At 48.4% G+C, this 27,168-nt stretch overlaps 3 protein-coding genes, 1 non-coding gene and 2 pseudogenes across 7 annotated transcripts; 2 read left to right on the forward strand and 4 right to left on the reverse strand.

The window, feature by feature from the left end:
- LOC105729356 (hsc70-interacting protein-like) lies at positions 1–2,330 on the reverse strand (annotated as a pseudogene).
- LOC135274228 (putative protein FAM10A5) lies at positions 2,241–5,668 on the reverse strand (annotated as a pseudogene).
- SDR39U1 (short chain dehydrogenase/reductase family 39U member 1) lies at positions 4,327–7,344 on the forward strand. Of its 2 annotated transcripts, none has more exons than XM_012468142.2 (6): positions 4,327–4,349; positions 4,646–4,752; positions 4,838–4,920; positions 5,292–5,413; positions 6,176–6,319; positions 6,617–7,344. In XM_012468142.2, the coding sequence occupies exons 1-6, from the start codon at positions 4,334–4,336 to the stop codon at positions 7,024–7,026; spliced, it is 882 nt and encodes a 293-aa protein (XP_012323565.2). In that variant the 5' UTR covers positions 4,327–4,333; the 3' UTR covers positions 7,027–7,344. The 2 variants fall into 2 exon arrangements, with proteins under 2 accessions (XP_012323565.2, XP_064230789.1); XM_064374719.1 differs by having other exon boundaries at positions 4,342–4,370.
- Positions 5,755–24,710, reverse strand: KHNYN (KH and NYN domain containing). Of its 3 annotated transcripts, XM_012468109.3 has the most exons (9): positions 23,598–24,710; positions 15,922–16,139; positions 14,291–15,426; positions 14,019–14,149; positions 13,839–13,935; positions 10,917–11,045; positions 10,624–10,725; positions 9,935–10,079; positions 5,755–6,448 (listed from the first exon to the last, which is right to left on the reverse strand). In XM_012468109.3, exons 1-9 carry the CDS (start codon positions 23,707–23,709, stop codon positions 6,440–6,442), a joined length of 2,079 nt encoding a protein of 692 aa, XP_012323532.1. In that variant the 5' UTR covers positions 23,710–24,710; the 3' UTR covers positions 5,755–6,439. The 3 variants fall into 3 exon arrangements, with proteins under 3 accessions (XP_012323532.1, XP_012323515.1, XP_012323522.1); XM_012468092.3 differs by having other exon boundaries at positions 5,755–10,079; positions 23,598–24,707; XM_012468099.3 differs by having other exon boundaries at positions 5,755–10,079; positions 10,917–11,024; positions 23,598–24,705.
- Positions 17,177–26,487, forward strand: CBLN3 (cerebellin 3 precursor). The gene is made up of 3 exons (XM_012468209.3): positions 17,177–18,151; positions 18,440–18,559; positions 18,857–26,487. The coding sequence occupies exons 1-3, from the start codon at positions 17,852–17,854 to the stop codon at positions 19,052–19,054; spliced, it is 618 nt and encodes a 205-aa protein (XP_012323632.1). The 5' UTR covers positions 17,177–17,851; the 3' UTR covers positions 19,055–26,487.
- Positions 20,624–20,749, reverse strand: LOC135274478 (U4atac minor spliceosomal RNA). Its single transcript, XR_010342302.1, has one exon. It is a non-coding gene; the product is annotated as a U4atac minor spliceosomal RNA (small nuclear RNA).
- Positions 26,488–27,168: the final 681 nt, after the last annotated feature.

Genomic DNA, 27,168 nt, shown 5'->3' on the forward strand with positions numbered 1-27,168 from the left:
TGCAAGTTTATCTGGAGAGTGTTTTTAAAGGATTTAAAAAGCATGCTCCATTGGCATAATAGCTTTTTCTCATTTACATAACAGATGCGTTTCTGTCCGTTTGTGTACAGCAAAGGGTTAGAACCTGAAAAAACTTATTTATGATTTCAGAAATGTGCTATTTTAGAAATGTACTCCATAGAATTTACTTCACTGCTCCTACCACTGATTCTTCAAATAAGCAAAGTACGGAAGGTCTTATCCCTTGAAAATATTTTTAAACACTAGCACTTTAAGTTGAAACATTGGTAGAAACATAGCAATGTCAGGTACAGTGCCTATACTTAGTCTTATTTAAAATAAGAATTGAATGCACAACAGAAAATTTATCATTTTCTTTATCATGGGAGGGGAGGGAAAGAAAGCAAGCAGAGGTAGGGGTATGGTTTCACTATTTAAGGAAGAGCTGAATACAAAAACAATGAGTCTTTCATAGTCTCAACAACTCCACAATGAATAAGTGTGGATTATCTCATTTATAATTTACATTGGATCAAAAAAATTGGTTCCCCTCCGTGTATATCAATTTAATTCAAACCTTATTATCTTCAAAATACAAAGATGAATACCACAAGATAAACTCTATCTGCAATAGTTATTTTCTAAGTAGAAAACCAAACACCAAAGGGAATCCCTCTTTCCAATGTCTTTTGATACGACAAGATTTTGCCAGATTGCCTAAATAAGCATTCTCATGGCCAAGTAAGAAACTACAGTTGTTGTGGGTATCACCCTACAATTACCATATGTATTACATATTAATTAAACTCAGCATTAAATATGCTTGTATAATTATGCTGTTAATGATGATAGCAGTGATGATACTGGCAGAAAAAGCCTGTCTTTAGCCCAAGAAAAGTAAGGGAGAAAAACATAGAAAGCAGACACAGAGCTGGGCATTTTTTGACTAAGAAAGAGAATTTTAAGCATAGAAATACAAAAGGAAAAGTATTCCCTTATTTCCCCTATGTGGAAATAATATGATACATTTATTAGATATACTAGACAAGAACAGACCTAAGTACTCCAACTCTACTGCAGCATTACAAAATAATCATCCCTTCACCACAGTGTAACATTTAAGGGCAACCTGCCCCAAGGATGCATATTATATAAAACACAGCAAGATTGCTGCTGCCCTGCCAAATATTTCCAGTCCCTACCCAGGTCCTACTGAAATACTGGTGGTCCCAATTAATTTTATTGAAATAAATCTTTAAAGAAAAAGATAAAGCATTTAAAAAGACAAGACAAAATGCTTCAGGAACCACATATCCAACCCAAACTTTATCCTCAAATTAGTTATGTTTGCCTCGCACTAATAAACTTGTATTTCACTCAAATTAGAGCAAAAATCTTCTATATATTAAGTATCTTCCCTGCACAATAACTCAAAGAAAAAAAATCAAAAATGATTAGTAAAGAAAAATATAAGAATTAACAGACTCTTTAAATTTATTTTAAATATTTTTAAGGTTAAAAAGTGTTTAAAGTTTGTAATTCCTAGTAGGAAAACACTATCTGAATGAATACCCTAATAGCAAACCACTATAAAATGCTTCAGCTGCATTTAGGGAAGAGGAATAGGGATTATCTTCAAAGCACCCCAGCTCTCTTGATGAGGTCAGAGGTACACTGCTTCTATTATTGTGACATCCATAAGGTGATCTAGGTTTCTTTTCCTTCAGCAAAGGCTTTATTTATCAGAAGGGCATTACACTTGACCTCCAAATTTGGCTGACAATTTGCTGATAAGACTCATAACCTTTGGGTTGCTCTGTATCTTGACATATTTGCTGGGTTCTGAGGCACATCCTGGAAGGCCACCATAACTTCTGGATCCTGCATGGCTGCAAGAACCTCTGGATCACTAAGAATTTCATTGAGTCCAGGCATTCTGGCCATTCCAGGCATGCCCCCTCCCATTCCAGGCATTCCTCTGGGAAAACCACCAGGCATTCCCCCAGGAAAGCCACCTGGAAAAGAGCTCCTGACTGTCATCTGGCTTCTTCCTCCCTCTGGGCTCACTCATGCTCTTCTCAAGCCTTCTTAACTCTTTCTGTTCTTTCTTTGATCTCTCACTTTTCACGTTTTTGCTCATACTTTCTCTGATGTTCTGCAATTTTCTGTGCCCTAGGTTGAACTTCTTTCAGCATTGCACTTACATCTTCATCATAATCCAATTTACAGGCAAGGGCAAGATCATGGGCTGCTTCTTCCCAGTGGCCTAGAAGTTTGTGTGCTTTCCCTTGCCACTTATAAAGCTGAGCTGAAACAGGATTTTTTATTTTTTATTTATTTATTTTTTTTGAGACGGAGTTTCCCTTTTGTTACCCAGGCTGGAGTGCAATGGCACCATCTCAGCTCACCGCAACCTCCGCCTCCTGGGTTCAAGCAATTCTCCTGCCTCAGCCTCCCGAGTAGCTGGGACTACAGGCGCACCCCACCATGCTCAGCTAATTTTTTGTATGTTTAATAGAGATGGGGTTTCACCAAGTTGACCAGGATGGTCTTGATCTCTTGACCTCATGATCCACCCGCCTCGGCCTCCCAAAGTGCTGGGATTATAGGCGTGAGCCACCGCGCCAGGCCAGGATTTATTTCAATGGCTCTGTCGCAGTCTCAGATGGCAGCATTTGGCTTCTGTAATTTGATGAAGACACTGGCCCTCTTGGCATACAAAATGGCCAAGCGAGGATTCAACCTGATGGCATCTGTGAATAAGTCAATGGCTTTCTGCAATTCACCATCATTTAGGGATTCAATAGCAGCCACTTTCTTATCATTTGCCTGTTCCATCATCTCCTCTGTTATCTCTGCATTTTCATCTCCCATTTCTCGAGGGGCATCAGTGTCTGATTCAATCACACCTTCATTATCAATTTCTAGATCACTTTCCTCACTTGATGGTTCATCTGCCTTTAAGTCTTCCTCCACCTTCTTACTATCAGGTTTTTCTTCCTTGGTATTTTCTTCTGATTTAGCTTTCTGAGTAGCAGGTGGTATTTTTGCCCCCATACTCTCCACCCACTCCCTCAGGAAGCACATTTCCTCAGTGTGCAGAACGCTTGGATCCTACTTACACATCTTCACAAAGGCGTGAAGCTCGTTCACTTTGCAGGAGTCCATGGTCGGGAAGCGGTAGGCGAAGCTGAGGGTCTGCGGCCTGCTTCCAGGCCCAGGCGCTAGCTCGGCGTGACCGCGCAGAAGGGGGCAGCTGCCACGAGGCAGTTCCATGAACTTTTCAAAGACCCCTCTTAGATAAATCTGGAAGAGATTCAGTATTTAAAATCAACAGGGTTTCAGACATCCAAAACTAGGTGTGTAGTAAGAAGTTTTTATAGGGATTAGGGGCTCAGAGGAGAGATCTGAGTTGCATATGTCTTCTGTAAAAGACCGGTAACTGAATTCAAGGCATAGATGCCTGTGGAAAAGTGCAGAGTGGGAAGAGAAGGTCCTAGGACCCAGTTCTGAGGAACACCAATGTTTTGAGAACTTAGCAGAGGTAAAGCGAGCATCAGAGACTGAAAAAAGGTAAGAGAAAGACCCAGAAAATAACGTCTTTCACTGAGGCCAAACATTTTCAAAGAGAGGAAGAAATCAGCAGATGCCCAATGATACTGAGAGGTCAAGAAAACTAGGCATTAGATTTGGTGACACATGGGAAACTTTTGTTCTTGGAGAATGAGGAAATGAATGATAAAGGCACAAACCCTGTGGGAGTGAAATAAGAAGTAGAAAATGCAAAGCACACGTTTGGGAAGTTTGGCTATGAAGTCAAAAAAAAAAAAGACAACAGTAGCTGGAGGAAAAAAGATCTGGAGAAGGGTTATTTTAATATGAGGAGAACTTTGGGATGTTTAAATGCTGTTAGGAGCCAGCGGGAAGAGGGAGAAGAAAACACTGGCCGAGCGGAAAGAAATCCAGATTACCGGTGGAAGGGTTCTCTTGTATTACTGACCCGCCAACTTAATAGATACCCAGAATTCTGCAGTCTGGTTAGCTTTGGGTTTTAGGTGAAGGGTTTTGTTGGTTTGGGTTTGCTTTGGTTGGTTTTCTACACTAAAGTCTTACCTCCTCTGCCCTTTCCGGGTCTATTAATCCCTCCCACCGCGTGCTTCCCCCGCCTCACTTGCCAGACAAGTTTTTCCGGGTTGCCGAGGAGGGCCAAGCACAAGATGAAGACCGCGATGGGAACGCGCTTCCCAAAAAAGGCATGCGCAGAGAGGTCGCAGTCGCGTCCGAAGTGAGGTAAACTCTAAACCTTGCGCAGGCGCGTTAGGTTCTAGTCGCTATGCGTGTGCTTATGGGTGAGAAGGCAGAAAGAGAGAGTGAGGGGCGGGCTCAGTCCGAGATTGAGGGTTGGGAAGCCGCTTCCGGGAGGGCACTGTCTCGTGCACAGGCAACGTTGCCTCGGCCTCCTAGCCAGAAAAGCCGAATCTCCCTAATCCCTGTGACCTGTCACCTCTGCAACGCGGGGAGGGGGAGAGGTGGGGAGAAGTCTAGTGTCAGATGGGATGGCGCCGGAATAGGGGGTCACAGCGGGGACGGAAGGCGCCCCCACCTGACTCCCCGGGAATATAAACAATTTGTATTTTCCGATCAGGTGGCGGGACGGGCTTCATTGGGACAGCCCTAACCAAGCTGCTGAATGCCAGGGGCCACGAAGTGACGTTCGTCTCCCGACAGCCCGGGCCCGGCCGGATCTCGTGGGTACGCCCATCCTCTAGACGGGGGTGGGAAGGCAGAGTTGGGCGGCGTAGGGCCGGGCAGGGGAACTGTCTGCTTTCTCCGACAGGATGAGCTCGCTACTTCCGGGCTGCCGAGCTGCGATGCCGCCGTCAACCTGGCCGGAGAGAACATCCTCAACCCTCTCCGAAGGTCAGCCTGGCCCCTAAAGCTGATACCCACTAGCGCATAGGGAGGAGAGTGTCTGACTAATGAGAACCTCCATGGGTAATGCAACTGCCAGATTCTGAACTAAACCTATATCCCAGACTACTCATTCTGCTCTACTCCTCCATGCCCACATGCTCCTCCACTCAGCCAGTTGGCTTAAGTCCTCACATACAACTCAGGATGCCCAGGAAATGTATGCCCTTTCCCTCTACAGGAGACTCCGACTGTTTCTCTTAAGCCAAAATTCAGGGTTTTACTAGAAATGGGTATAAAACAGCTCCCAGGAAAAGACAGAGAGGGATATGTGCACCTAGGTATTTAGTGGCTTTTTATTTCCCATGTTTCTTCTACAGATGGAATGAAACCTTCCGAAAAGAGGTTCTCAGCAGCCGCCTGGAGACCACCCAATTGCTGGCTAAAGCCATCACCAAAGCCCCACAACCTCCCAAGGTGTGGGTCTTAGTCACAGGTGTAGGTATGCCCCCAAATCATCAACCCCTTATATTAGCCAGGTGGAGGGGGTAACTCAGACCTCTGTAGCTATGCACACAGCAGAGCACTGGTCTTTTCCAGGCAAAATGACTTCCTAGGCCCTTAATCCATGCATGTTTGTCCTAACCTTTGCGTACTTTCACTAAGAAATTTAGACCCTGAAAAAGAGTGGAGAGTGGCATCATTCTTAGTGCCAGGGAAAAGTCCACCTATTCCCAATCCCTTACTTCTCACACCACAGTTCTTTAGGAACAGAGTTCCTGGTTGCTGTTAAGTCACCTTTGGGACCAAGTAATTGCAAACAATTATAATGCACACACCAGCCACTATTTGTAATGTTTTATGCTTATTATCATTTATTCCTTATAACAACCCTATGAGGTAGGTACTATTATTCCCATTTTAAAGATGTGAAAATTCTATACAGAGAGGTTAAGTAATTTGCATGAAGTCAGAGTTAATAAATGAGGAAGCTGATTAAACTCAGGCAGCCTGGTACCCAAGTTCCTGTTCTTAACTGCTACACTCTAGCAGCCTCTAAGTTTAGCCCTGCAACCAAAGAGTTCCTCCAGGGAAGGAACAGTTCAGGTCATGGAGAAGCTCAAGGGGAAAATATCCAAATAGCTCTGTCTCCAAATGGGGAGATCCCAAGGGCCAAAGAAGGTGAGGCCAAGGGGAGCCTCCACTGCAGAGATCCAGGAAGGACCAAGGACACCCAGGGCAAATGAGTGTGTTCCACTGGCAGCTTACTACCAGCCCAGTCTGACTGCAGAGTATGATGAAGACAGCCCAGGAGGGGACTTTGACTTTTTCTCCAACCTTGTAACCAAATGGGAAGCTGCAGCCAGGCTTCCTGGAGATTCTACACGCCAGGTGGTGGTGCGCTCAGGTGAGAACCAGGGGCCTGGGTATGTATCAGACAGGGTTGGAATGTCTTCTCTGGGCTGGGGAAGTGATGGGATCAGAAGAGCTGAGATTACGATTACAGAGTGAAAGGATGCCACCACTTCTAGCCAACCTGCAGAGGAGAAGGTGTAAATATTAAAGAGAGCCATACTGCTCACCTCTGTTACAGAGCCAAGACAGCATGGGGAGAGTGAGGAAGGGGAAACAGAAACCAGGAGGAGCAGTGGGGCTGCTTCAAGGCTGAGAGGCCCCCCTGTACCTTCCCTCTTGCCTGCTCTAGGGGTTGTGCTGGGCCGTGGGGGTGGTGCCATCGGCCACATGCTGCTGCCCTTTCGCCTGGGCCTCGGGGGCCCCATCGGCTCAGGCCAACAGTTCTTCCCCTGGATACACATCAGGGACCTGGCAGGAATCCTGACCCATGCTCTTGAAGCAAGCCACGTGCACGGGGTCCTGAATGGAGTGGCTCCATCCTCCGCCACTAATGCTGAGTTTGCCCAGACCTTAAGTGCTGCCCTGGGCCGCCCAGCCTTTATCCCTCTCCCCAGCACTGTGGTGCAAGGTGTCTTTGGGCGAGAGCGTGCCATCATGCTGCTGGAGGGCCAGAAGGTGACCCCACGGCGAACACTGGCCACTGGCTACCAGTATTCCTTCCCAGAGCTAGGGGCTGCCTTGAAGGAAGTCATAGCCTAAGTAGGTCATGGCAAGGGCCTGAGGCCTGTCCCTCACAGGCTTCCAGGTTGACACTGTGAATAGGCTCAGCTCCTCTAGACAGCTGAAACCAACTGGTTCTTAGATTCCTTCCCCAGTCCTCTTCCTTCCCATTGTTCTGTTGCTCCACTTTATTGTCTCAAGGCTGTAATCTCATCAGGTTGGGAGCTTAATCTTTTCAACTCATTGTAATATTTCCCAGTTTGGTTTCTCTGTATGTCCTGCTGCTGCCCCACTTCTCCTTTATGCTGTGCAGAGAATGCTCTGCAGTTTAGGCAATAAATTATCTCACTAACCTTGGCTCATCTCTTTGGCCTAGATTCTCTTGGGATTTATTTCAAGGAATGTCACCCTAGATGATTCTTTTCCCCATATGGGGTTTTGAAAGTTATAATGGGCAGTCTGTCTCCTCAGCCTCTCCCTTCTTGGTCCTTCAGCTACCAAAAGAACTGGTCACAAGTTTGAAACATCAGGTTATGATAAAGGTAGAGACTAGAAGAGAGAATGGTGATCCATTTCCAGTGGGCCCTGTAGTCACCCTCGATGCTGTCAGAGTGCCATTAGGATGCCAGAAGAGGAAGAGGTGAGGCCCAGGTGTGGGATAGCCTTCAGTCTGTGTAACCAAATGGCAAGTGCATTACTAACCACACAGTGATCCCAGTTTATCAGGCTGCAGCAGAACAAAGCCAGCATCCCTGTCTGTAAGTTTAGGACTTGCCTCTCATCTGACTGGAACCACTCATTCAACCAGGGCCCTTAGCACAAAAGGGCAGAAGATACTTTTGATCTACTGCACACCCACCATCACTGAAAGTGAAAAGAAACCAATCAAGAACTATAAACAACCCTATCAGCAAAAAAAAGACTCCCAAGTTTTCATCTAGGACCATTTTTACCTACCTAAAGCTATGACATCTGCCATCTTGACCAGACACAGTCCCCCCAGCCACCAGTTCAGGCCACATTAAACACTCTCTTCTTCTCAGGGAACACTGGGTTATCTCTGAATCATTATCATCTCCTTGACCAGCCTATCTCCAACACACCTGCCCCCAGCCTGGGTCAGTATGGTGCAGTGGTGTAAATCACCAAAAAGGGAAGGGTAAGCACACAAGGACCCAATGACCCTCCCCATCATCATTACACACTCTATGCAGTATTCAACTGCCTGTGCCATTCAGAGAGAGGCAGAAAGTCAGGACCTGGAAAAGATCTTGTCCAGAGACTCGCCACAGGGCCCACAGAACAGAACCTAAGGGCACCTGTCCTACTTTTTTATCTGGTCTTGGATTCCAGGAAGTTGACTGGCTCTGTATTGTTCCTGGGGGGATGATCAGCCTCAAAGGTAGAAGTAACAGAAAAGCATACTTTAGGCTGCACTAAAGGAAGGAGTACTGATTAATACCATCTACACAGGGAATGTGCTACCTTGGAGGTAGTAAATTCCCTGGCACAGGAGGACTTCAAGCAGATCCAGGGCAATGACCTATAGGAATCAGGGTGGAGAGAGCATGCCAGTGATAGCAGAGTTGGTCTGGTGGCCAGTCAAGTGCCTTCCAACTCTGGTTCTTTTCATTTACCAGATAATTGGTTCATCTAGAACCAACTGGTGCAACTTCTCTAAGTCCTCCCATCCCCACACACACACACACAAAGCAGAAGTATGCCTCGCTTTATGCAACATATGTCTTCCATAGAAAAAACATTAGGGTCAGATCACATTATTATTGTCATTGCAGAGCATGGCTTCACCGATTTGGTGAAAAATCGATGTGTTCATCTCAATACTAGCAAGTGCAGTGCATCTAACCAGGGACTTGCCAACACATTTGTTAGTCTGTAAACAAACGTGAATACAACAGGAGAGCTGCCATTTATAGGAACCCTGAGAGTATTTTGATAATGTAGTCGTCCCTAATTTACCTACTGTGTAAATGTGGATTTTGGAGGTTGCTCAAAAGGGATGCAGCCATTGTAGGGCATGTTATAGTGAGAATGCAGTGTTAAAATCTAGGGTGTGGACCCTGGAGACAGAGGACCCACATCTCTCTGAAAGTGAGGTTTTGGTTAGGGAGCCTGTGCAGCCACAGGCAACACACCTGAGACTTGGTCCAAGCACCTTTTCTCCAAGAAGCTTTCCTCTGTGTTCTCATTTCTCCTCCCAACAGGTATTTTTACCCCTGATTTATAGGCGGAAGTAAAGCCCAAGAAACTCAATCAAGGTCACAAACAGGCATAGCTGGGATCAGAAGCCAAGTGGCCCTCTGCCTTCTTCACTAGCTCACTCCACCCTATTGCGGCCCAGTCCACATAATGCTGTGGCCCGACCAGGGCCCTGCATCTCCTTCCACACACCCAGGAGCTCAGCCAGGGAGCATCCTGTCCTCTGGCCCTCCAGAGCAGCAGCCAGGGAGAGAAACGGCTTAACTTCCTGTCACTTCCCACCCACCCTGCCCTCCACCTCAGCTCAGCTTGGAGGTGGAGCCAACAGTCTCAGTCTCCAGAACTAATCCTCCCCAGCAGCCCCTACTCCCTACAGAAACCCTGTGCTAAGGCAAAGTTGAGAAGTTAAGGCTGAGCAGAACCTCTTGAGAGCTGGCTGAGGTCCTGACTCGGTAAGATCAGATCACTTTATGGACCTGTCCCAGAGTGGCTTTCCTGATCCAAAGCGTCAACTCAGGGTGGCTCTGAATAAGAGTGTGAGCACCAGAGAGACTCTCCCAGAAAGGGCTGAGCTGGAGGTGGCTGGAGCTGACAGGGCAGCAGCCACTCAAGCAGGTGAGGCTCAAAAGTTGAGACTCAGCAGGGCCTCAGACAGTTGGTTAATGTCCCGGCAGTATGGCTCCCGCTGCAGGATAAAGTCCACCTTGTGATCCTGACCCCAAAACACCTCCAGCAGCTGGCGTCGGAGCCGCTCTGTTTCCCGGGTCTTCCGAATGCCACCACTACCTTTTTCCTCTTCTCTCCCCTGCTGCTGTTTACCATGTTCTGCAAAGCCCCTGGAAGGATGCTGAGCCTTAGAAGGCCCCTGTGTTCTGGGAAGAAACAGATCAAAAAGAGCTGATGAGCATCCTGGGGGGGAAATTAGATCTTAGTAGGCTACCCATCTCTTAATTACCTTGCCTGTTCCTGGCTCTCGGGGAGAAGTCCTGAAGTTCCTGAAGTTGACCACTTAGTGGCAGTATCAACCCACTTCTGAAGGGGCGATGGACCGTACTTTGGGAACCACGGTGACCTCTGCCACTATTACATGATCTAGTTCTGGTCCTCAATTAATCACTTACGTAATGGTCAGCAGAAGGCATGCAGAATACAACTGGCTCTCAGTATAAGCAACCATTTTCCAAATAACTCCATAAAACACACTGATTAAGGGAAACAGGAAGCAGGTGTTTCCCTCCCAGCAAGGAGGTTCTACGTCAGGATTCCCTGGGAAGCTTATCATGGCCAAGGCCAAGGTAACTCAAACCACTGCAAAATTAAGCTGGCCAAAACTGAGGTCACACTTCCACCCAAGCCTCCGGGCCTGCCAAGAGAGGGCCAAGGTGAGGCTGTCTGCAAGGAGTCTAGATTGATTACCTGGCTGGCTTCTTCAGAAATTCATCCAGGGTGGGACCGTTTCGCCCCAGTGGGTCATCAGGTACCATGAAGAGGTTTCCCACAAAGGTAAAAGGCAGCAGGCTGGACGGTGAAAGAGAATATACGGTCATAGAAAGGGCCCTTGCCCACCTCCCAGACAACTGAAACCAGTATCACCAGAAACTGCTGGCTCCATCCTTCAAGAAAACTTCACCTCCTTCCCAGAGTTTTCACCCTGTGGCCAGAGCAGAGCTGGCTTTAGAAAAAGGTCTGCATCTGTGCCCAATTCTCACCGTTCTCTGATGATTGCCATCCAGTTCTCAGACTCCTCCGCCAGGTCCCGGAACTGATCATTGGAGACAATTATCCCATCTTTCTCTTCAGCCAGCCTCACCATGAACCTGTCTCCAAAACCACAGCAACTGAGAGAAGGTTTAAATTTTACCTATTGGGTACAATGTTCACTATTTGGATAATGGTTACATTAAAAGCCCAGATTTCACCACTATGCATGTAGCAAAACTGTACTTCTATGCCCCCCAAATATATAAAAATAAAAATAACCACAGCAACCCTTTGGGACACTCCAAGGCCCCAACCTCAAAAATGTTACTAATTCCCATGAGCAACTTCTGGTGATGGAGATCTGGCCCCGTACCCCACCTTAGCCCAGCTACAGGCAACTGACTAGATACAGGTTTTATGGGCTAGAGAGGAAACAAAGATGAATCCAAGGTGGTCTCCCAGTAGCATCCAATCTGCTCACCACAGTCCTTCGCGCAACACTTTGCGTCTCGTTAGTAAACAGTAAGATCTAGCTCTGACACTGTCTTCCACCCTACCCAACCAATCTCTTGCAAATCCAACATGTCCTGCCTTTGAAAAGCCTTGTGCTCTGCTCCCTTCCTTCCCAAGCCCACCATAACTACCCTAGTAATTCATATATTGCAACTGAGATCATGCATAACCTCCTAACAAGGGGTCCCTGCCTCTGACCACTCACCACCCTCCAGCCTCCCCTGCCCCGCCCCAAGAAAGCATGCTTATCCCCTATACAAAACTCTTCCACACTTACCCTTTATTTACCAAATAAAGTCTACACGCCCAGGCCTGGCAGCTAAGGCCTTCTAGAGCCCAGCTCAAATCACTCTTACAGCCTTATCTCTCCCAATATTCCCTAATGCAATCTCAACTCCAGCTAAAATCAATAATCAGGTTATGCTCTGCTCTTCAAATATGTCTAATGCTGACTTCCAGGTTTCTCCAATTATTCCCTCTATCTGGAAGGCACTTCCGAAAACTTGCTGAGGAACAGAATCACCAGCGGAACTTTAAAAAACAGATGGGCCGGACGCAGTGGCTCACGCCTGTAATCCTAGCACTTTGGGAGGCCAAGGCGGGCGGATCACAAGGTCAAGAGATTGAGACCATCCTGGCCAACATGGTGAAACACCATCTCTACTAAAAATACAAAAAAATTAGCCGGGTGTGGTGGTGCATGCCTGTAGTCCCAGCTACTCAGGAGGCTGAGGCAGGAGAATTGCTTGAACCCGGGAGGCGGAGATTGCAGTGAGCCGAGATAGCGCCATTGCACTCCAGCCTGGGTGACAGAGCAAGACTCTGTCTCAAAAAAAAAAAAAAAAAAAAAAAAAAAAAAGATGCCTGGGTCCCACTTCAGTAATTCTGATTCTACAAGACAAAGTAGGACTCATGAGGTGGTGGGTGGTGTTCTTAACAGATTTAGAAACCCAGAGATCCAGCCCATCCCACAGTCTTCTCAATCAATACAAAAACTCACAAATCTTTCCTTTCCCACAAAACCCCAGCCAGAAGGGGGCTCCCTTCCCTCTGAGTTCCTGTAGTGTTTGATTTATAGTTTCTTATGGCTCTCTAAAGTCACGAATCAGATCTTGTTCCCAGTGTTCCCACCTCCTGCACCGAGTACTAAGTGAGCAGTCAGTATTTGAAGAACAGCATGGTATGGGGGAACTGGGAGTCAGGATCAGGTGTGACAGATATCAGGCTCTAAGCTTCTGTCTGGGAAACAAATTAAGGAAATGACTTACAAATGTATATGGTACACTTATGGCATGCAAATGGTATTTTCTGGTTAAGTATATTTTACTATGATCTCATTACACAGTATGTTGTTCAGCAACATTCATTCACTATGCCTACACTATGCACCACTGTGCTTATTCACTGTTAATGGGCGAATTCCCAATTTATATTACGTTAAGTATATAATCACTATGGTTTGGAAACTAATTTTTAAAATCTGAATAATGTTCTAGAGAATAAAGAACTTGTAAATATTTTAACTTGGTTAATTGGCTTTCTAAAATCTGTTCATTTCTCACATTACCTATGCAGACTATGGTAGAAGTGTGCCTTGTATTTTCATTCATATCATCTGACAGTTTTGAGGTCTAATTTCCCTTTGCTAAGAGAGGTAACCACTCTGACCCTCTGTCTCCACAACTATAGATTGGAGATACACCCGCTGCCACACTTGAGTAGGTGTGTGCAAAGTTAGGAGGGAATGTCACTGTACTCTTGCCGAGCACACCTTGAGCAATGCAGACACACACCTTATCTTTTTCATATGTTCACAAGGAGGGTACATGAATGGAGGAGGACCCTGAGACAAAGAGGTTAATTCACTAAGACATGGGTCCACAGTCAAAGTCAATGAGGAGTGCTACTGAGGCTCAAATTTAGCTCTTCCAATTCTAAATCCAGTGATCTTTCTATTATACCATGTTTTGTACAGTCCTATTATTCATGGGTTGTGTTTCTTCATTTTACTTGTTATTTTGACCTTTACTGTGTTTTTTCCAGAATGTTAGGGAAGTTTCTCTGCATGTTTAGAAATTCAGGTTATAAGAAGACATCTGTCAGCTATCTATGTCACGAGCTTCCCCATCTTTCCACTAAACCAGTATTTTCTAGACAGTGAGGCACTATATAAATACAAGGTATCATTTTGTTTGATGAATGATAAATGAGCAAACATGGTTGTCTACAGTTCATCTCATCACAGCTGCCAGGCAGGTTTACCTAACCCAATCATAAGGGACACAGAGGAATAACTAGCCCCTTACCCACTACCAAGGCTTGGAAACAGCATAAACCACCAGGAGCTTTTCTCTCTCCCTCAATCTTCAACTAGGCTCCTTGAATATCAAGCCTGGGGCCAGGAGAGGAGCAAGTACCTGTCATCATAGGAGGAGATCCTCTTGCCATCCATGACTCGTGAGGGTGTGAGGGAGAGCAGGCTGAGGGAATGCAGCTTTTGCAGGAAGTGACTCTCTATTTAAAAAGAACATAATAGGGTTCTCCTCCAGGTGGAAACAGAGCCTACCCCAGGACACAGAAGACCAGGCCCAACTCACCTCTAACTTTGGCATCCTTACTGAAGCGCCACTGAGGGACAAAGACAGTTATATCACGGTGGCCACGGTCCCAGAAGTACTGCACAGCAATGGCAATGCCCCGGCTGGAGAAGTAGTGCTGGAGGCCATGCCTGCAATGGGAAGGGGTCAGCCAGAGGAGGGGCTTGGCACCCTGGTTACAATGCCAGCCCCTCAGTACACATCCCCAAGGTGGACAAAGATACCTATCTCATCCTCCCTCCCCTAGGCCCTTAGCCCCACCAGGTACTCACACCATGGCTACGTTGCTGCCGTCAATGACAATATGGCGGAGGTCTGGCTGGCCAGGCACATTGGCAAGGCACAGGGTGAAAGGGTCCTGCAGGGCCTCCTTGAAACGCTGTGTGCCAGTCACCAAGTTGCCCCCTCGGGCACCTCGTTTCCAGTGAGGCCCCCGACCTCGTGCCGTGGCCTGCTGCTTGTCTCCCCTGTCCCCCCCATCTCCCCAGTCACCCCGGTCTCCACAGTGCCACGGGGGTTCCGGCGCAGGTGGAGGGCTGGGCACCCTTGGAGGAGAGGCATTCCCATTGTGGAGCCGCTGGAGGAGGGAGGCTCCTCGGGACTGAGCTGTCCTGTGACAGGAGCCATGGGCACTGGGAGACTCGCGGTGGACACAGACCCCTCCTCCTCCCTGAGTTGCCTCCTCCTTTCCCAGGGTCTTCCCTTTCAGGGGTGCTGATTCCCTTGCCCCTCTACCCACGGACTGTGGCCTGAGCCCCACTTCTCTCTCCCAGGCCTCTTCCCCAGGCAACTCCTTCCACCCAAAAGCCATCTCCCTGGGACCACCCTGTTTCCCTCCCTTCTCTACAGCGTAACCATCTCCCCTTGCTCCCCTAGACTCTATGGGTCCCACAGATCCAGTGTCCAGGGACTCACTGCCATCACTAGGGGGAGCTCTCACTCCTTGGCACTGAGCACCCAGCAAGCCTGAGCTCCTCCCCTCCCAAGAAGTCAATGCTCCTGGCCCCTGCCCACTAGATGCCTCCTGCACCAGACTCAGCAGCTCCTCCTGGACAGCCAGCGGCAACTGCAGCAGGGCCTCTCTATGGGCATCTCCAGGGGAATGCAGCAAGGCAGAGAAGTCTCTCAGCACTCCAGGACACTGAGAGGCTCCGGGAGATGGTCCTGGCAGGAAGTCCCAACTCAGCCGCTCCACCAGCTCTTCTACCCGGCTCTGAGCCATGACAAAGGCCTCAGTCAGGCCACTGATCATCAGTGAGCCGGGCTCCCTGGGCACCAGATGGGCTGAAGTGCTCCAGGTCAAGCAGTCAAGGAAGAAGCCCTGAGCTCCCAGAAAGATGCAGTGCAGTTTGGGCGGGTAGTGGATTTCATCCTGCAGTTCCGGGCTGCAGAGGCCCTTCAGGTACTCCTATTTGGGAGGAAGGGAAGGTCAGGAAAAGTAAACTGCGCCTCTCCAGGCTCCTTGTTCTCTCCTGAGCTCCAGGATGCCTGGAGTATCCACATGTGTTATTCCCATTTTAAAGATAAGGAAACTGAGACTCCCAGCACAAAACTGGTACATGATTGAGACATCCTAGAACCCCAGCCTAATCCCAAAGAAAGCAATGGGGCCCAGCCTTCCACCCCACAGTGCATTCCTTGGTGGGGCCAACTTGTTCAGCCAGATATGGCTACTCTCCCAAAGAGCACAGAATGATTTTTGTGCGGCTGCGCCATCACAGCAGAAATTCAGGAGAAACTCCAAACTAATACAGAGTTGGAAAGTTTCTCAAAACTCAGAGGCACTGAGGTTGCCAGTAAGACAGCACAGGCCGTTCCTCTCCACTCCTCTCCCCTCCTCTCCCCCGCCTCTCGGGGAAAGCGTCCTTGGTGCCTGGAGGGTTGGGGGAGAGAGGGAGTTCACCTTGGCTCTGCTGGCGTTTTCCTTGGGGCCCTCCAGCTGCAACCAGATGTGGGGGTTGTCCAGACAGTCCTTCGGAAGGACGCTCACCCCCACGCTGAAGATGCGCTGCACATGGGGCTGCTGTTCCCGAACCTTGGTCTCAGCCTCCGCGGACACCGCAAAGCGGTCTGGGGACGCGGGGCGGGCCTCCCAGGTAGGCATGGCTGCTGCCCCCAGCCCTGGAAGGGGAGAAGGTGGCTCAGAGCTTCACTGAACCCTCAGCCCAAATCCTGGTTTCTGGGCCTACACCACCTATCAACAGGTCGCACCAAGTTAAGGCGCTGGTAAACAGCCCCAGGAGGTGACAAGCATCTGAGTCCACTGGAGGTAGAGAGGGAATGTGTCCCACAGGCCTTGTCTCCGGAGAGGAAGTCCCGGTAAACAAGGCTGTCTCTCTGGGGTGGGCGTCTGGGCTTTGGAAAAGGATGACCAAAGCCCTGAGCAGGAAGGGTGGGGGGCTCCAGCTCGGCCTGGAGGCCAGAAGGAGTCTCCTGGGAGACTGCAATATCCAGGAGTCCAACAGGGCTTCTTACAGACGAATCCTCAGCAGGGGCTTGAACTAGTTTGTCCTTTGGGGCCCCTGATCTGCTATTTCCGAGGTTCAAGCCACTCCCACCCCTCCCCCAGCCGTCCGCTGTCCCTCTCCGTCACGCCACGAGCGCCGCCCAGGGCCCAGGGGCCGGGCCGGGCCCGCCCACCGCGGACTGCTGCCACCGCCCGGGCCCGGCCCGCTCCGCACCGCGGACCCCGCTCCCCGCTCCCGGGCGCGGGGGAGGGGCGCGCCTACCGCCTCCGCCGCCCGCGCCGGCCTCGGGTCCTCTCGGCGCCCGCCGGGCCCCCGCTTCGCCAGCGCCCCCAGCCCAGGGGACTAGGGCAGGGGACCCGAATCTGGGCGGGCCTTCCCGGGTTCCTCACCCAACGGGGACCTCTCTAGTCCACATCGCACGCAAACAGTTTCTTGAGTCACTTCCTGGCCTGGGGCGGAGTCAGCCCGGCTCCTCCCGGGGCTGGGCCTGCTCAGGGCCCGGCTGCGCGCCCTCCTCCCAATCCCGCCGCCGCGCCCCGCGGCCCCGACGGGCAGCTGGGCCCAGCCCCCTCGGCAGCTCCAGGGCTGGCTCCTCGCGCTTCTCGCCAGCCCTCCCGTCTGTCTCCCGGCCCTCGGGGTGCTCGCGCGTTCTACGCAGATATTTCTCGGAAAGTGGAACTACGCGCTGAAAGTTGTTTCCCGCAAATGACGAAGTGGCCGACCAAAGAGGGAGCGTGACTGGCCCGGTGGTGCTCTAGGCCCAAGCACTTTCTGCCAAAACATCGTGGCACTTTCCACCAAAGCTTCCCAAGAGGCGGGGCGGGGGGAGGGGGTTACCCCGGGTGGCGTACCCCTTTCTTCCAACAAATAGAATGATGCCACGGAGAAGGGCTGTTGATTTGTGGAGGATTTTGAAGACAGGAGGAATAGTAGGAGGAAGGGGTTGAGGGGCTGCCTCTGGACATGCACACACTCACACATTCTCGCACACACCCCTTGCACACACACGTATGTTCTCCATCCCCCCCAGGTCCAGCCTTCAGTGCTGTCCCATCCAGAAGGGCTGCCCTGAAGCTCTCTGGCTGCAGCCCTCCCGTCCAGCGGGAGGGCGGCTTCATCCTTCCTCTCCCTCCCAAAGCCCAACTGCTGTCACTGCATGCTCTGCCAAGGAGGAGGGAACTGCAGTGACAGCAGGAGTGAGAGTGGGAGGCAGGACCGAGCCGGGACCCAGGTATGGAGACGAGGTGCAGCCAGCCTAGAGAGGGCAGACGAGCAGGGTGCCAGCGGTGAGGGTCCAGGGAGAGAAGCAGAAACAGAAAAGGGGCAGAAGACAGGGGCACTTGTGGGTTGCAGAGCCACCCGGCCATGTTGGGAGCCAAGCCACACTGGCTACCAGGTCCCCTACACAGTCCAGGGCTGCCCTTGGCTCTGGTGCTTCTGGCCCTGGGGACCGGGTGGGCCCAGGAGGGGTCAGAGCCCGTCCTGCTGGAGGGGGAGTGCCTGGTGGTCTGTGAACCTGGCCGAGCTACTGCAGGGGGGCCCGGGGGAGCAGCCCTGGGAGAGGCGCCCCCTGGGCGAGTGGCATTTGCTGCGGTCAGAAGCCACCACCATGAGCCAGCAGGGGAAACCGGCAATGGCACCACGGGGGCCATCTACTTCGACCAGGTAATCCCCCTACCCCTGTCCAGGGGAACTGGAAGGACCCTGCAGGGGTCCCAAGCCCACTCTGCTGTCCCTCAGGCTAAGAAAACAGCTTCCTACATCTTTCCCTAAACTGGCCGGTTGCCCCTCCACCCGAACGTAATCCCCTCCTTTCTCCTTCTCACCATTTCTTTTGAATCTGTTCACTCCTATTCGCTCCTACTTGCCACCGCTTCTGTTCATTACTCACCACCCCTGTCCCCCTTCCCCCCCATCCCCATAGTACTGCTGAGCCATGGGCATTTCCCCCAGGTGCTGGTGAACGAGGGCGGTGGCTTTGACCGGGCCTCGGGCTCCTTCGTAGCCCCTGTCCGGGGTGTCTACAGCTTCCGGTTCCATGTGGTGAAGGTGTACAACCGCCAAACCGTCCAGGTGACCTCAGCGCTGGGCCCCATCCCCGGCTCAGGAGGGGAGGGAGGAGGAAGAAGTGGAGCCCAGCTGACCTCTGGGTGGACCCTCCATTGACCTGTGTCCTGGAGGCCAGGACCAGGGGAGGAATGGGCCTGCCTGGCATTGAGCGTGGAGGATATGCAGAGGCCAACCCTGGCCACCCTGCAGCCCTCTTGGGAGAGCCCATTAAGCCCCAGCTTCCCAAGAAGAAACCCCTGGGAAAGTGGGAGTCCTGAGCTGAGAGCTGGGGGATGGGGGCTAACTGGCCTCCCCCCCCAGGTGAGCCTGATGTTGAACACATGGCCTGTCATCTCCGCCTTTGCCAATGACCCAGACGTGACCCGGGAGGCAGCCACCAGCTCTGTGCTACTGCCCTTGGACCCCGGGGACCGAGTGTCTCTGCGCCTGCGTCGGGGGAATCTACTGGGTGGCTGGAAATACTCAAGCTTCTCTGGCTTCCTCATCTTCCCCCTCTGAGGACCCAAGCCTTTCAAGGACAAGCATCCAGCCCCTGACCACTTTCTTCTGCCCTCTCTTGCCCCAGAACCAGTAGAGGCAGGAGAGAGACTCCCTCTGGCTGCCTGTATCCCACCTCCTTGCATGGGACCCTGTGCCAAACACCCAAGTTTAAGAAAAGAGTAGAGCTGTGGCATCTCCAGACCTGGCCTTCCCACTCACCCATCCCCAGTTACCCTCCCAGCCACCTGCTGCATCTGTTGCTGCCTGCAGCCCTAGGATCAGGGCAAGGTTTGGCAAGAAGGCAGATCTGCACTACTTTGCAGCCTCTGCTCCTCCTGTTCCCCTACCCCAGCTTCCTGCTCAATGCTGTTTGGGACAGGTGGCACAGGTGAGCCTGACAGGCCCCCACAGGGGCCCAGATGGACTAGCCTGAGCATACCCTGCAGGCTTCTTCCTGTGAGGAATGCCAGCATCACAGATCTCAGCCAGCACCATCAGAAGCTAAACCAGCACCGTATGGGCTAGGGCAAGAGGCTCCGCTACAGGCAGAAGTGTGGGAAGGGCCTGGAGTCTATGGCTGGTGAGGAGGGAAGGAGGGTGTATGACCTAGTCTTAACATGGTACACATTCTGCATGTATAGCAGAGCAGCCAGCAGGCAGCAATCCTGTCTGTCCTTCTGTGCCAAATCCCAGATAGACTCTGGCCCTTACCTTCCTACCTGAGACTAGGGTGTGTGTGTTTGCTCTGGCTGTGAGCAGAGCTGACAGTGGGTGTACAGAGCTGGAGGTGGACCATGGAAAACATCGATAACCATGCATCCTCTGGTTTGGCCACCTCCTGAAACTGCTCCACCTTTGAAGTTTGAACTTCAGTCACTCCACACTCTAACTGCCGCCTCCTTCCTCCCAGCTCTCTCACAGTGAAGCTCTCTCTAAGTGAGTTATCTTCACTGTACCTGTTCCAGCCTATCCCCACCATCTCTTTTTCTCCTGATCTGTATTACTGTATTCTTTCTCTTAAGCTTTCTATTACCTGGGATTCCATGATTCATTCCTTCAGACGCTCTCCTGCCAGTATGCCAAACCCTCCCTCTCTCTTTCTTATGCCGCTGTCCCATTGACCCAGCCCGGATGAATCTGTCCGTAAAACAACTAGAGAATGGTGGTCAGTGAGACACTATACAATCACTAAAGAGAAGATACCATTGAAGTTTGGATCGGGTGTTACAGGATACAAGTAGGTATGTTGTAGAGAAAAATAAATATTAAACTATATGCTAAAGTTAAATTTTAAAAGTTTAATCATGTTTGAGTTAAATAGGAAATACCAAGGTGAATTTGTGGTTTTAAAAGGAAATAACTTTTTGAACTGTCACTAATCCTAAAAACAACATCAGGAACAATCTGATATCCATTCTTAGAAACTGGAGCTGTGCTTCAAATATTAGTCACAATTTTAAAAAATATATACCAAAAGACCTCAGGTTCCTTGGAGAATAGCTGCACACCTTAAATAACTCCAGGCCCAGAACATGTTGTTGATGACAGAAAGCAAAGATACCATTTTTTTAAAATCGGGTTTTCATTTTTTCCAAAAATTGTACCAAGGTAGAGCAAAGCTCTAGTTGATGCAAGTGTGTGGTTTAGGCACTAGCAGTACGGCCCTCACTATGTGCTCATTGGACAGGAGCGCAACCCCAACAAAAGGATGGTTCAAAAATACTTTTTAAATGTACAAAGTAGAGCTGAAAAGACAAAGGAATAAATCTAAAGAGGCTCCCACTTGACATGCTTTGACAATTTGATTACCAAAAGGATAATAATATAGTTAGTTGCAACAAGGTGAATTTTTTTAAATCCATGTGTCTATAATGATATTCAGAAGGGAAGAAGTCACTATAAAGTGTGCCAAAAGGTAGTTAATATAATGAGTGAAGAAGAGTAAATATAATAGGCTATTTTTAGTTAGTTGTGATAAGTAGAAGAATATAAATATAGTAGGCATTTTGTCTATTTGTAAGGTACATTTGTTTTTCTTTATCTGTGTAAATAGGGAGGGGTGAGTACAGAAAACTGTGAGTAATTCCAAGATCTGGCACTGTCCCAAGAACGAAAGATACTGATGGGACTATTTGGGCATACTTTACAACTAAGAAAAAAAACAGTTCAATGGTGTGTTATAAGACAGTGAATTACTCAAATGTCCAAAAGACAACTGTTCACTGCTCAGGCTTGATTGTTCAGCTCCTGGAAAATGGATCCTCTGTATTACTCCACTAATTATAATGAGATATTAATTAGGCAAAATGATTAAGAGTAGGTTTGGCTGTAACAGTAAAACCCAAAATAACAATAGCTTAAACAAAATAGGAAATCATTTCTGTCTTACATAGAAGAATCTGCAAATAAGAGTCCAGGGATGGACGGCAGCCTTATGATAAGTTGAAAGCCCAGTATCCCATCTTGTTCATCTACCATCCTTAGCTTGCCACCTCATGACCCAAGATGGCTCCCTGAGCTCCAGCCATTACATCAGCTTAATAGCCCCCAGGAAGGAGGAAGGAAGAAACAGCACATCTCTTTCCTTGAAAGAAGCTTTCTGAAAGGTGCACCCAATATTTCTGATTGTCTCCTTGGGTAGAATTTAGGCACCTGGGCTCACCAAGCCAGGGAGAGAGGCTAGGAGCTATAGTGTTTATTCCAGGCAGCCATGTCCAGCTAGAAGTTGAGAATTGTATAATAAAGAAGAAGGGGAGATTGGCTACTGGGGAAGACAACTAGAAGTTATTTTTTTGTTATTTTTTGAGACAGAATCATGCTCTGCCGACCAGGCTGGAGTGCAGTGGCATAAGGTCAGCTCACTGCAACCTTAGCCTCCAAGTTCAAGCGATTCTCATGCCTCAGCCTCCTGGGATTACAGTTGCATGCTGCCACACCCAGATAATTTTTTGTATTTTTAGTAAAGACAGGGTTTTGCCATGTTGTCCAGGCTGGTCTCAAATTCCTGGCCTCAAGTGATCCACCCACCTCAGCCTGCCAAAATTCTGGGATTATAGGTGTTAGCTACCACATCCAGCCACAAATTACTACAAACTTGGTAGCTTAAAACAGCTATTTATTATCTTACAGTTTCTGTAGGTCAGAAGTCCAACAAAACATGACTGGATTCTCTGCTTAGGGTTTCACAAGGTCAAAAGCAAAGTATAAGCAGGTCTGCCTTCCTTACTAGAGGGGAACAATCCACTTCCAAACTCATTTAGAATTCAGTTCCTTATGGTTGTAGGACTTAGGTCCTAGCCTCTCCATTCTCAAGCCAACAATGGCAAGCTAAGTCCTTCTCACACTTTGAATCTCTCAGTCCTAGCTTTCTACCACAACTCTCTGACTTCATCGGAGAAAGTGTTCTGAGTTTAAGGATTCGTGTGATTAGATTGGGCCCACCCAGATAACTCAGGGATAATCTCCCTATTTTAAGGTCCACAACCTGAATTGTATATTCGAAGTTCATTTTGCCATATAATATAACATGTTCACAGGTTGCAGGGATCAAGGCATGGACATCTTCTGGACATCTGCATATCATAGTCACTAAACTTAAAGATGGCATCATGTAGAGAAAAGGCATCCAGCTACAATACCACTGCATGGAAAACGTATGGGCTTGAAAATTTCCCATGATATATACAAGATGAATACCAGCTCAGATTTTAATCATTTTAGAAGCTGAATCAATTCCCAGGTCCCAACTAGAAATTCACTGATTGATTAATAATCTGAAACTTGATCTGCACTGAGATATATTTTTATTTTAGATATCTAAATTCAAAAATTGGCCTGAGCTGAGATAGCATCTATTTCTCAGGTCTACAAGCCCATTTTTATAATAGATTTAAGTGTAGGTGTCATAAACTTCAGAATCCTTATAATGGTATGTGTGCTTTACCAAAATGAAGCTTTTAGAGAAAACTGGCTTATTAGTGACTCAATTGAAATATTTAGGAGGATTTGATTGCTTTTAATCAATGTTTAAATAATTTGACTTGTTAAATGTATAGATTTTGATTTGCTGACTATAGAAATCGTGTTTAAATGTTTAGACAATTTTTGCTTCAGTAGGTTTGTGAATAGATTAAACAATAAGTAAAGCACAGGTGGTGGTGAGTGTTCCTCTCCAGGTACCAAAAGCTCCTCAGACTTTAAGAATCCCAAGAACAGACTCCAACTGTTCACCTTCCGTATGCCCATGCCCTGGCAACTGATTACTACAGAGAAGTCCCACTGATGCAGGATTCAATATGGATCTAAATCCTTGGCCTCCAGTCACATCTGGTCCTCAATCCTGTAATCCTCAATCCTCTAACTCTTTACTGGTTTTCTTTGCCAGCTGCCCCTCACCTTCCCCAGAATCCACTGCTGCCTTCTGTTCACTCCTTAAATCTTTTGCCCCACCAGTTCTGCCCCCATGGCCCATAGTCAGCAGCAGACAGCCTCACCTTCAACCTCACTGAGAACACAGAAACTCCAGGCAGGACCCTGCCCACCACCACACTTGCAAACTCACCTTCCTCCCCATCTCTGCTTCCTCCTCTCTGTCTCGGTGGGGGTCGAGTCTCTCTGCCTGTCAAAGCTGCTATCTTCATCCACCAGTCTTGGATCCAATTTCCTCCAGACATCTTCTCATCTGTCACTCTCCTTTCTACTCACTCCTTCCCTTCAGCAGCTCTTGAAGTTTAAGCACTCAAGTCTCTTAAATCTAAAAGAGAAGATAGGCATGGAAGTAGTTGTAGATGTAGGTATAGTTATCCTCAGCCCTATCTACTCCTGCAGCTAGTTAGTGTCAGCTCATCTCCTCTTTAAAGCAAAGTATCATAGTACAAATGTCTACACTCTCCAGTTGCACACCTCTTAATCACTGGTGAACTATGGCCTCGGTTGCCCCACCTGAACTGCCCTCAGCCATGGCTCAGAACTTCCGTGTTCCTGAAGCTGGTGAACACTTCCTAGTCCTCCTGCCACTCAGATTCTCCCTAACATTTGACCCTGCTGATCATGCCCTCCTTCCAGAAGCACTCTCTGCCCTGACTTCCCCAACTGTGTGCTCCCTGGCTTTTCCTCCACCTCTCTGCCTGTGCCCTACATCTCTTAAGTGTTGGTTTTCATCCGGGTTCTGCCCTAGCCTTCTTTGGTCCTAACATACTCAAAAAGGCACAAATGACTGTCCACATGCTGTCAATGTTATCTCTATCCACAATCCCCCTTTCTAAAACTCAGACTCATACATTGAATATTCCACTTTCAAGTCTACATGCTAAAACCTGAAGTTACAGTCTTTCCTCCCTAATCTGTTCTCCCACCCTTGTTCTCTGTATCTGCAAATGGAACTCTCCTTTGCCCAAACCAAAAACAGCCATTATTCTTAATTCTTCCCTCTCCCATAACCCTCATATCTACTCATTCACATCCATTGGTTCTATTCGTTTCTTTCCATCTACCTGGCTCAAACTAACAATCTTTTAGCTAGATTTCTGTGAAAGCCTCCTAACTGGTTCTGTGGTCTCCAGTTTTTCCCTTCAATTCTCCAGACTATGGTTGCCTTAGTGACCTGTGTAAATAAACTTCACTGCCTAAGGCCCTTTGGGGACTCCAGGTGGGCCTCAGAATGAAATCCAAATTTCTTTTTTTTTTTTTTTTTTAAATAGAGTTTCACCCTGTCACCCAAGCTAGAGTGCAATGGCACGATCTTGACTCACTGCAACCTCTGCCTCCCGGGTTCAAGTGATTCTCCTGCCTCAGCCTCCTGAATAGCTGGGATTACAGGCATACTACCACATCTGGCTAATTTTTTGTATCTTTAGTAGAGACAGAGTTTCACCATGTTGGCCAGGCTGGTCTTGAACTCCTGACCTTATAATCTGCCCGCCTCGGCCTCCCAAAGTGTTGGGATTACAGGCATGAGACACCTCGCCCAGTGAAATCCATATTTCTTAACATGATTTTCAAGATCTTTCACAATTCAGCTCCTGGAATCTCCACTACTTCATTTTTCAGCATCTACAAGAATGTGCAAGCCTAAGAAATAGCACCACTTATTAGCTGAGGGAAAACAGCACTCTTTGGAAAAAGAGAGTACAGCATTTCAGTCAAAACTTATCAGGACCAAGAGAATAGTTCTTGGACCCAATGGAGGTAAATCCCTTTTAGTTTGTGAATCATCTTACTGAGGATGGAGTATCTTAATGGAGACATCTTAGCAGACACTATGTAGTACATTAATAACAGGTGAAAAGACCATAGATTAAGCCAGGGGAGACAAATTCTAACAACAAACAAATGAATGTACTTCTGTCAGAAGCAGTAGTACAGTGATTAAGATGGTGAGCACCAAGGCCAGGCACAGTGGTTCATACCTGTAATCCCAGCACTTTGGGAGGCTGAGGCGAGTGGATCACCTGAGGTCAGGAGTTCGAAACCAGCCTGGCCAACATGGTGAAACCCCATCTCTATTAAAACTACAAAAATTAGCCAGGCATGTTGGCATGCGCCTGCATTCCCAGCTACTCGGGAGGCTGAGGCATGAGAATTGCTCGAACCCAGGAGGCGGAAGTTGCAGTGAGCCAAGATCGCGTCATTGCACTCCAGCCTGGGAGATGAGAGCAAAGCTCTGTCACACACACAAAAAAAAGATGGTGAGCACAGGAGTCAGTGCTCAAATTCAGCCTCTCAGTGGCTGGCTGCACATGACTTTCAGTGAGTTACTTGACCTCTCCATTCCTCATTTTCTTCATCTATAAAATGGAGATATTAATTTTGTATACCCCACAGGGTTGGAAAGCACTTAGAACAGTACCCAACACAGAGCAAGTACTCAGTATATGTAAATCACTGTTACCAGATGAATTAGTAAACAAGTTAAAACTTGGGCATGTCTCAGGGATTCTTGGACAATCTTTCAAAAGCAGGTAGGATTTTTTATTTATTGTAGCAATTTACCTGTTACAAAGCTTCTGTCCTCCAGGTGTGTTCCTTTTTATTCATGAACACATGGACTCAGTAAATAGTTGCTAGGAAAGCGTGGTATAGCAAGGCTTAGGTGGTCCCAACCTCACCAGATATTTATGTAAGTTTTAAAAGGGGCGCGGGATAGGGATATTCTTTATTTTTATTGTTTGCCTATGTCATGGATTGTCTGGATACTGGCAACTTCATAATTTCTCTGTTAGAGACTTGGGGAAGCCCTCCTGCCAGGGCCTCAATGAGAAGGAAAAACTGTGATGGTGTAAACCAGAAAGGCAGTGACTGGTTGCCTAGAGTGTCCATGGTGCTTGACTGTGGACAAAACTCTTTAATTCATCCCTCCAAAAACAAAAGGAATCTCAAACTTCTGCTCAGACCTGGTAGATTGTTGAACAATAAAGAAGAAAAACCTCACTGTCAGAGGACTTAGAAGCCAGTGTGAGTAAAATCTGATGCTTGCTTGAAGTTATCTAGAGTAAAAAGTAACAGGATTTCGCCAGGCCACCTTTCCAGTCAACGCTCCACTTTAGAGTGCTGACCCTTTCCATTGCTGACCTGTACTAAGAGCAATTTATTAGTTTTGGTGAAGGGGCTCAGGGAAGACCTCTCTGACTGTCACGTGGGCTGAGACCCCAGGACCCTGCGCCATGGGCTCCTAGGCCACACTGTTTCCCTTACACCCTGACTGTAGTTGTTTATTGGATTGTCTGTCTACCTCACCTGACTGTGGGCTGCAAATGGGCAGAGACCATGTCACTCCTGTTACCTGCTAGCCATCCCACACCTAGGCAGAGCCTGGCACATAGTAGGTGTCCCATAAATATTGAATGAACAATGGTATACCCTCGAGCTGGGGAGTTCTCAGGAAAGATGGTTCCCACCCCCACCCATACCCCTGCCAGTGCTGAGCAGAAGCCTGGGCAGGTGAGAAAGGCAGCAAAAAGCAAAGGCCTAAAGTCATGAAGCTTGGCCAGGGTTAAGAAGGTCTAGGCTGGGCACAATGGCTCGCACCTGTAATCCCAGCACTTTGCGAGGCCAAGGTGGGTGGATCACCTGAGGTCAGGAGTTCAAGACCAGCCTAACATGGTGAAACTCCTTCTCTACTAAAAATACAAAAC

Source organism: Aotus nancymaae, unplaced genomic scaffold (assembly GCF_030222135.1).
Source record: "Aotus nancymaae isolate 86718 unplaced genomic scaffold, 86718_ANA_hifiasm-v0.15.2.pri h1tg000011l, whole genome shotgun sequence".
Classification (NCBI taxonomy): Eukaryota; Metazoa; Chordata; class Mammalia; order Primates; family Aotidae; genus Aotus; species Aotus nancymaae.